Here is a 9,667-nt window from a genome sequence, read left to right as displayed (position 1 = left end):
TCATGGCTCGGTCCGCAATTTCATAATTTCTCTATTTACTAGGGCTGATTTACACTCTCCCTCTCCCTCGCCTGCATTTCCTGACCACCCCGCGTTCTGTATCCAATCATCTGCTTACCCCCACGATTCCCTCCTTGACCCCCTGGGCCATTCATGTACATACATGTTCATGTAAACAACACAAAGGGAAAAAAGGGGGCCCACAGGGAAAAAGAAAAAGAAAACGAATGGACAGGGCACGGAGATCAGAAATTTTGAAATACCAAAGTGTGTCATGGAATATGGAAAACCCAGAGGGAAACAAATAATAACAAAAATGAAAGTCCACAGGAGCGCCATTGAAGTCGAAATTGCACATAAATGAAAACATGAAATGGTAAAAAAGGAAAGAAAAAAGGCGAGGGGGTTCCAAGGTACATAATTTGGAAGGACAGAATTCAGGAAATTTTCCTCTTTCGTTCGCATTGCTACTAGACTGTTTGGGTGAATTCAAAGCTTTAATTAAACTTGGTTTCCATGGGCATTGAGCAAAGTCAGAATTGTTCGTGGATATTGAGTATCGTGGATAGCAAAACGACGTATGATCTTGCTTCGAGAGTCAATGTGAGTAGCAAAGGGAATCAGACGGATAGTGAAGGGAGTTTCCAGGGTATAATGAGGAGATTAAGAAAGCCAACAAAGAAAAAGAAAGGGGAGGTGGCTCTGGTGGGTCTGGCCGGTCGGCGGGCGAAAACGGCTTCGTTAAGTCTAATTCATTCTAGTACCACTCAAATTCGCCTTGGCCTTTATGGAACACATATCTACAAAACGACGAAAGCGAGACATAAATCAGTTATACCGTATGTTGAAAATTAACAGACTTTAAAGCAGAGGAACAACTCACTCTTTACCACCAGAGGTAAGAATCCCATCCTTCAGTGTGCATTTCCATTTACTCTTGACGCGCTGGACTTTGTCATATGTGCAAAGCATAACTTGGCCAACCGCATCATCACCGTCGTTGGAGTCATCAAGCATGTCTTCCGAGTCGTCCAGATCGGAATTGATGGCGTCTTCATCTGCCTCCTCCCGCCCCGTGTTTCCATTGTAGTTGTCCACTCCATCATACTGGGCTAGTGCGGATGTAGCAACACTACTATTCGAGGAAGTGGAGGGCATTGCGGGAGAAGTTGAAGACGAGGGGTCATTCATCATATGTGCCTTTCTTTTCGTTCCCTTGGCAATGCTTGGCTGTTCGTTCAGGGGCACCAGTAGGCCACCAGCTTCCAACTGTAAGCCTCTGGATTCTACATAGGAGCGGATAAAATGGTCGTCGCCGCTGCTGTTGTTCTTGTTGCATTTTTCAGCAGCTTCTCTCCTGCGCGCGACTTCCGCTTTCCATTCTTGAAATGAATCACTGGCACCATCGGTTTGGGAGTTGTTCACCTGGGGTCTCTGCTGGTGCTGAAGCTGCTGAAACTGCTGAAGGGGTTGTTGCTGGGCTGGATTTTGATATTGCTGAGGCTGTTGTAGTGGTGGCTTTTGGTCCTGAGGAAACGGACCTGGCCTATTAGGAACCTTCTGGGTTCCTGGAAGTGAAAGAGCAGCAGCCTGGGACTGGGCCTGTAGCTGGTGTACCTGGTTCGCCGCAGCTGCTCCATACCTCTGATGCAACGCATTCGCAGCACGTTGCTGCGCGAGAGTTGATGGATTTACTGGGGGTTGACCTTGTATTGTGGGCTGGTAGCCCCCCTCTGTTTTGATACGCACATTGCCGGCTGATGGCTGAGGGGCAGAAGTAGGGACTTGTGAAAATTGTTGCGACGGCGTTTGCTGATGTGACTGTGAAGGTTGCTGTGAAAATTGTGGTTGTTGTTGCGGTCGTGGCTGCGGCGGTGGTGTGGTGCCAGGGCCATTTGAGGGAACTGTGGTAGGGGGTGGTGGAATAGGGGCTGGGCCTTGGGCTTGCTGTGGTGGTGGGGGTTGTGGAACTTGCTGAGGGGGTGCTGGGGCGGGTTGGGGCGCTGGATCCCAGGGGAAATGGGCAACCCCTAGTGAAGACAGCTTCTTCCGCCATCCCTAAGTAAACAGCAACGGAATATCGAGTTAGCAATCGAACAAATCAACGAGCAAGAACGTTCCACTGCGTTTCGCTCAAGAGCCAGGGGATGCTTAGTCATGCATGCCCACTGCCACTAAAAGCGGCACCGCAATTTGACCACAGCGTGACTGAGCCACACACGGGCCAAGGCTGCCGCCAGCAGCCGGCGTTCATAAAAGCAGGCCTGGATTCCCTATAAGCAGCGCGGTTTCCCCTCGGTGCCACTCCGCGAGGAACATCCCCAGTGCCCAGGGTTCATCAACACCCGCGAAGAGAACATCTCGCATCCACCCATCGGTCTTCGGAAATGAAGGACATCATGGACTGACCTTCCGCAAATCTTCCAACGTCTGCTGGTCAACGCCGCCCTCCTCAAAGTCGATCTGAGATGAATCGCAAACTTCCTGGATGACCTTATCGAACACAACGCCCTAGATTGCCAAACAGGAATGCAAAGGATACGTGAGTCTCACACGATGTTACTAGGGATGGGATGGATGGATGAGGATGGAAGCTCGTATCTCTTTTTCTCTTTCTCTTCTACTTACCACCTGCTGGTTGGACATTTTTTTCGATAAAAGACGGAAGCGCGAGCGCACGACAGGGGATAAATACGGCCACAAGGATCAAATATCGCCGACTATGAAGAAAGTCGCTTGATTTTCGGTTTGGCCCTTTTTGGGAGCAAGGGGCACACTGCGCCAGAGAAATAACCAATTGCTCTGTTGATTTCGTGCTGGTTGGTGCAACTGATTTGATGTTTTGCTCAGTGGCCGAACTGAACTCACTAAACCCACCCAAACACTCTTGTAAAATGGCAAAACAAAGAGGAGGGGGTGAAAGCCCAGTAAATGAATCTGATACGAATTCTATAGATCTGTTCTCTGGCGCTGTAGTGATAGATGCGGGCTCCTTGCTTCCGATAGCCAGCTGCTGGTCGGATGGTGAAAAAGAGAGAAATCCCATTTATCCCTCGTCTGGCCGCTAGGACACAATTAGCGTATTTTTTAGTGTGTACATTAGTGTATTAAATACATGGAAACTACTGGATAATATGAGGCATCAACTGTATTGATGTGTTTTAGTGTAATTTATGTAATCAATTTGATCTAGCTTTAATTAATACTATTAAAATGGAACTCCTTTCAACATCCTCTTTTCAAGCAGAGAGCAACATTGCTACATACTGTACAATCATATCTTGCTTTTGAAGTTTTTTCTTTATTCCCTTCTTCTCTCTTTCTTTTATACTGACGCCAGGCATAAGTTTGAGGAGATGGCAAAATGTAATAAGCGTACTTCGATTAACGATCTAGCACTATTTTAAATACAGATTATGAATTGATTAAGGAAAGAAAGAGAAAAGAGATCAGAAGGAAAGGTCGTACGAAGGGGGTTTTTATAGAGAGAAGATTGGGGTGGAAGAATATCAGAAGCCGCCCTATATTGAAGTATGGAGCAGAGCACAAAGCAGAAGAACATTAAAAATTATGTGAAAAAATCATTAGAACTACACAAGTGTGAAGTGTGAAGCAGAAGAGGTTACATGGAAGAATTGTTAGAGGCTACACAAGCACAAAGTGTAATAACAGAGATAAGTAGGTGCAGAAAAGGAGTTGGTTGTGTAAGTTAACTATTAACAGATGCTAACTCATTATATTATCCCCTTCTACCGGGGTGAGCGAAAAGTCTAAGGCGACGGTGTCCTCCATGGCGGACGCGGGTTCCCAGGTCAGACAATCATATCCTACTCATTTGACAAGGTATTTGCAGTGGTGGTGGTTGGTTCTATCATCAAGAATTGCCTTGATCTCTCATTTAAGTTCATTATCTTCTTTTATAATGGCAAGTGGATGCCAGTTGAAGGTTCTTTGTGAGGGGAATGAATCCTCAGCCGCAGGTCAGAGCAGGTTTGTATAAAAGATGTTGTAAATATCAGATGAAATATTGAGTTGATAATTATGTATACTCAGAGCCTTTATCACAATATATTTGATATGATGATAATTTAATATATGTGAGAAGTGATTTGTTCTTATGTTTTTGAAATTTAATTAGATTTTGTTTTTTATATAATATTGAATTGCAGAACTTCTTTTGATATTTGTTTAATTTTCATAATTTTATTGAATGCTGATTATAAAAACCTCTATTTATAAGTTTTTTTAAACTTACTCACAATGTTCTCTATCATTTGTATGAAACTGTGAATGTATATGATTTTTCAAAGATTCTCAGAGAAGTTCAGAGTTTCTAAATTATATTTATATAAAAAAAAAAAATAAGTTTATATTTATTATAATAAAATTTCAACTGTTAATTGCAATCTCAATGTGTGATAACAAATGATTTCAATTGTTTTGTGTGTAATTACAGAATTTATAGAGAATGTTTTTTATTATTTGTATCATTTTTTTTATGATTTCATCAGTTTCTGAATGATATATTGTTGACAATTTTCATTCAATTCTTAGTAGCTGATATATGTGAGTTCAAAATGCATTGATGAATTGATTGTTTTTATCTGATATAATGAATGAAAGTAAATTATGTATATAATAGAAAAGATTTCTGATAAAGACATTTGCAACTACTTCAGCATTCATCTTATCATAGAGCTGCAGTATTACACTCTTATTAAATCAATTAACAATGATTAAAATGTTTATAGAACCTCCATTTTCAAATAAAGAAATTGTAAAATCAATTGCTATATCACATCAAATTCATTCAAAGACAGATAGAGATTTCAGCATTTTTTTTTATTATTCATATCATGCTATTACTGAATTACAATGATTGAAATTGCATACAAATTAGTGTACATTTTTTTATATATTCAATCAGTAAAAGTTTCAAATTATAATACTATATATGATCTCACAATTTGAATGTTCAGCTATTAATGAGTTGTGGATTTTCTGCATGATTTATATTTATAGATATTCTGAATCAGAGATTCACTATCTATTTCAGTAGTGTAGACATTCATCATCATTAATTGAACATGTTACAATATTTGTTTTTAAATATACATCTGCAGGGAATTGAAATGCTCTGCTTTATACAATTTCAGCAACTTTGTAATGCACTCGTTTATTATTTCCTTATTATTATATTATCTTTGTTTATATCTTCGTCTATTCTTACCTCTTTCCATTATACTCTCGCTACCACTATTTCTGTATGTATATATATATGGATGCATGTATTTCGCACATCTTCTTTCTCTTTCTTTTCCTCTTCAGCGATTAGCTACAACTACAACTACAACTACAACTTCAACTATACTACTACTATAATTATTATTATCTTCCACTACACTATATACTATCTTCTACTATTCACTCTTCACACTGTCATCACCCCTCACAGTTTCTAATCGCTCAATCTTCGAGAGACGGTCCGTTGAGTAATAGTCATGGCCTCTACCCGCAGCATCCGCCGTACTTGTGCTACCGCCGAACCAGAAGCAACAAACACCAGTGAAGAAAACCGTGAAACGCGCACCCCTGCCACTGAAAGTGCGCAACAAGCATCAACCTCTCCTATGGAACCAGACTCTGAGCATAGTTCAGAAGGGGACACCTCTTCTGAAGATCTGAATGCAATCGAGGCCGAGAAGATAGCTGTGACTAGGAGAATTAAGAAGTTACAGGCTGAAAAGGAATTGCGAGAACTCCAACACCGGTGCAATACTTTACTGCAAGAATTGGATGAAACCATCCCAGCCACCCGAAATACACTCGAAGCGCATCCGAACCATGGTAGAGACGCAACTAGCGTGAATTGTAACCGCGAAAACGCCACAAGCATCCTCGGACCACCGGAGCCTACGCTACTAGCGCCCAACACCTTAGTGGAAAGCGCCGTGACTACTGTCAGTGGGAGACGTAGTCGGGTACCACTTTGGCAATTAGAACTTCGAGATCCCGGCATGAGCGGTCACCCTCCTCGGAGAGATGTGGAAAAGTTCCGAGGCCAAAGCATGAAAGAATTTGAAAACTTTGTTACAGCTGCTATCGCTTTCCATGCCAGTGATCTTGATTATTACAACGAACACGACCATCGGAAGGTCATCGAAGCCGTCACTCATTTCAATGTCGAGATGCAACAACGTTGGTATCAACATACACATGATATGCGGATTTTGCCACCATGGGAAGAATTTGTTAGCTGGATGCAATGTCAAGTCACCGATCCAGATAAAAGTTTCCGAGATGCAGATAGACAGTACTGGAAAACAGAGCAACAAGAAGATCAGACAGTTCAACAATTTGCTTCACATTTACAATCAATTGAAGGGCGTCTGCGGCATTCTTATAGCGAATACCATCGGAAATCACACCTCTATATGAAAGTTCTACCTTCCATTCGCCGAGAATTTGACAAATATGCAACCAAACTAGAAGAGTTAAGCTATGATGCCACTCTTCACAAACTTGCAATGGCAGAATCAAATCTGCCAGAAAGACGGAAGAAACTTAAAGAGAAGTCAAACTTCAGAAACCCTACTCAAAGCTTTAACAACAGAAATAATGCTGGTAATAAGCCACAAAACAAACGCAGATGGAATGACACTACAAAGTCCGATGACTCCACCCGATCGAAATATTGCCGTTATTGCAAGCGACCAGGACATACCGTCGATTCATGCTTCAAACGACCCAAAGATGAATCCAAAAACACTAAATCCGACTCGAAACTCAATGCGAAAGATACGAAGAACACAAAGGACTCAAAAAACGCTTAAAGCGCGCCATTCAGCTCGCAATGCAACTATAAGCGCGGAAAGTCGATGCAAAAATGCCTTAAGTTTCACTGTCACAGTGGAAATCACTACGCCTAAGAGTCTGCAAAAAGTGCTTGCACTAGTAGACTCTGGGTCAGAAGTGAACTGTGTCGATGAATTTTGGGCAAAAGACCACAATCTAGAAGCTGCTCACCGCAAAACCAAGATGGTCAAATCGATTGATGGATGCATAATGCGCTCCTTTGGAGAGTATAACATTGCAACCACTGTCACTGATCACAAGGGTAATGCACAGCAGACATCTCATTCCTTCCATGCGATGAAAATGAAGGACTACAATCTTGTGTTAGGATTTCCTTGGTTAAAACAAACAAATCCTCTTATAGATTGGTCAGATGGACAATTCTTCTTCAGAAGCTCTGGAGATGAACAACAGCCTCAAATTATTTCTGAACAAGATGTTTTAGCTGAAGTTCTCACCGGAGCCAGAGTAGGAATGCTTGTAGTATTACCTACAGAATGTTCAAAAGACCCAAAGCATGCTCCACGCGTATTCTCGGCTGCATATTCGGACTTGCCGACCGGCCTACCCGATTATGTTATGCCATACGCGCATATCTTCTCAGAAGAAGCTGCTATAAGCGCGCAAAGACCAGAAGAGGCGGAACACCGCATAGATCTCGAGCCTGGTGCGCGACCTCCATTCATGCCGATATACAACCTCTCTGAAACTGAGTTAGCTGCCCTAAGAGAATATTTAAAGAATGCATTAGACAAAGGGTGGATACAACCGTCCAGTAGCCCGGCTGGTGCACCAATTCTCTTTGTCCCCAAGAAAGATGGTGGACTCCGTCTTTGTGTAGACTATCGAGGGTTAAATCGAATCACCATCAAAAATCGATACCCTCTACCTCTAATAAGTGAATTACTTGACAGGCTCTCAAAAGCCAAGGTATTCACTAAGCTGGACCTTCGAGATGCCTACCCCCGCATACTTATAGCGGCAAAAGACCGTTGGAAGACAGCCTTTAGAACGAGATATGGACATTTTGAATATGTAGTTATGCCATTTGGATTAGCTAATGCTCCAGCGACATTTCAAGCATACATTAACAATGCCTTGTCTGATTTGTTGGATATATGTTGCGTTGTTTATTTGGACGACATTCTCATATTCTCCAATTCAAAGCAGGAACATAAAGTGCATGTTACTAAGGTGCTAGAACGTCTCGAGCGTGCGAATCTATTTGCAAAACTCTCTAAATGTGAGTTTGAAGTGGACAAAGTCTCGTTTCTGGGGTTTGTTATAGGTACAAATGGTATTGAGATGGAGCCAGACAGAGTCTCCACTATTGTGGAATGGCCTACACCTAAATCAATTAAAGAGGTTCAATCCTTTTTGGGCTTTGCTAACTTCTATCGGCGATTTATTAAGTCTTTCTCCTCTATTGCAGCCCCATTATTCGAAACTTACAAAAGGGAGCAAGAAAGGGGAAAGAAAAGCCACTTTTATGTGGACAGAAAGTGCCCAAAGCGCTTTCAATGAGCTCAAATCGCGCTTTATGCGTGCTCCTTTATTAGCTCATTTTGACCCAGCTCGGCGTATTCAGATTGAACCTGATGCGTCCACTTTTGCAGTCGCTGCTATCCTGTCACAATTGCAGGATGACGGGCACTGGCATCCAGTTGCCTTCTGGTCAAGAAAGTTGATTGATGCGGAAACGCGTTATGATACTCATGATAAAGAACTCTTGGCTATTGTAGCAGCATTTAAGAATTGGAGACACTATCTGGAGGGAAGCCAGTATCCAATTCAAGTCTGGTCTGATCATGCCAATCTGCAGTACTTTATGACGACTAAGGAACTGAACAGACGTCAGGCCAGATGGGCGGAAGCTTTATCTGCTTATGATTTTGTATTACTGCACCGCCCTGGATCAAAGAATCCAGCTGATGGGCCCAGTCGTCGCGCAGACTACAGTGAGGCCTATAATGGCCAAACTATGTTACCTACCCTGCAACAGAAACTGAAACATGGAGTTAAGCTAGGCTGGGAAGCTGATACTTCTTTTCAAAATGATATTTCTTCTGATGTAGTCTGTGCACGGGTCTCTAATGAGCAAAATGCTCCTTTTAATGAGCGAAAAGCGCTCCATACGTCGACGTCTTATACCTCTCGCGTAAACTCTTCCCCTCTGATGCGCGTTGAGCAATATATGCCCCGGATTGCAGTCAATAAGGCTATTCTTGGGGACTCAGCATATACAGAAATGCCTGAATCCTTCACCTCATTTCTGAGTAAAGCACAGAAGATTGATTCTTTTGCTGCTGAGCAAAGAGAGAAGGTAAAAGAGAAGGGTATGACTGTTGCTGAAAATATGCTATGGACAATTTCTGAGGATGATATATTGCGTGCTGATGGTCGCGCATATGTCCCTCAACAAAAGGCACTCATTGATGAAATTATCAGTGCAAACCATGATGATCCGCAGGGGGGTCACTTTGGTATAAAAAAGTCCATAGACAGCATCCAGGACAAATACTATTGGCATGGGCTAGTCAGGGATGTCAAAGATTATATATCCACTTGTGATACTTGTCAAAGAGTTAAGCCAAAACGGCACAGACAATATGGAGAGTTGGGTACAATTCCCTTACCATCAAATCCTTTTGAATCCATTACTATGGATTTTATTACAGGCTTGCCAGCCTCTCTCTACATTCCTCCACCAAACCTACGATGCGATTTTAGTGATTGTGGATATATATACCAAGTTTACGATCTATATTCCTTGCACCAAAAACATTACAGCGGATGAGCTAGCGGAAATCGT

At 42.3% G+C, this 9,667-nt stretch overlaps 2 protein-coding genes across 2 annotated transcripts; one reads left to right on the top strand and one right to left on the bottom strand.

The window, feature by feature from the left end:
- Positions 1-757: 757 nt before the first annotated feature.
- Positions 758-2,646, bottom strand: HCAG_02380 (predicted protein; the record flags this gene model as incomplete). The annotated part of the gene is made up of 4 exons (XM_001542159.1): positions 758-800; positions 884-2,058; positions 2,410-2,511; positions 2,629-2,646. 4 exons carry the CDS (start codon positions 2,644-2,646, stop codon positions 758-760), a joined length of 1,338 nt encoding a protein of 445 aa, XP_001542209.1.
- A 2,855-nt stretch (positions 2,647-5,501) lies between these two features.
- Positions 5,502-9,652, top strand: HCAG_02379 (hypothetical protein; the record flags this gene model as incomplete). Its single annotated transcript, XM_001542158.1, has 3 exons — positions 5,502-6,624; positions 6,848-8,132; positions 8,269-9,652. 3 exons carry the CDS (start codon positions 5,502-5,504, stop codon positions 9,650-9,652), a joined length of 3,792 nt encoding a protein of 1,263 aa, XP_001542208.1.
- Between the last annotated feature and the right edge of the window lie 15 nt (positions 9,653-9,667).

The sequence above is a fragment of the Histoplasma capsulatum genome, genomic scaffold, assembly GCF_000149585.1.
Source record: "Histoplasma capsulatum NAm1 scaffold_2 genomic scaffold, whole genome shotgun sequence".
NCBI classification, from domain to species: domain Eukaryota; kingdom Fungi; phylum Ascomycota; class Eurotiomycetes; order Onygenales; family Ajellomycetaceae; genus Histoplasma; species Histoplasma mississippiense.
Note: the sequence above shows the minus strand (reverse complement) of the source record. Positions and strands in the feature narration are given on the sequence as shown.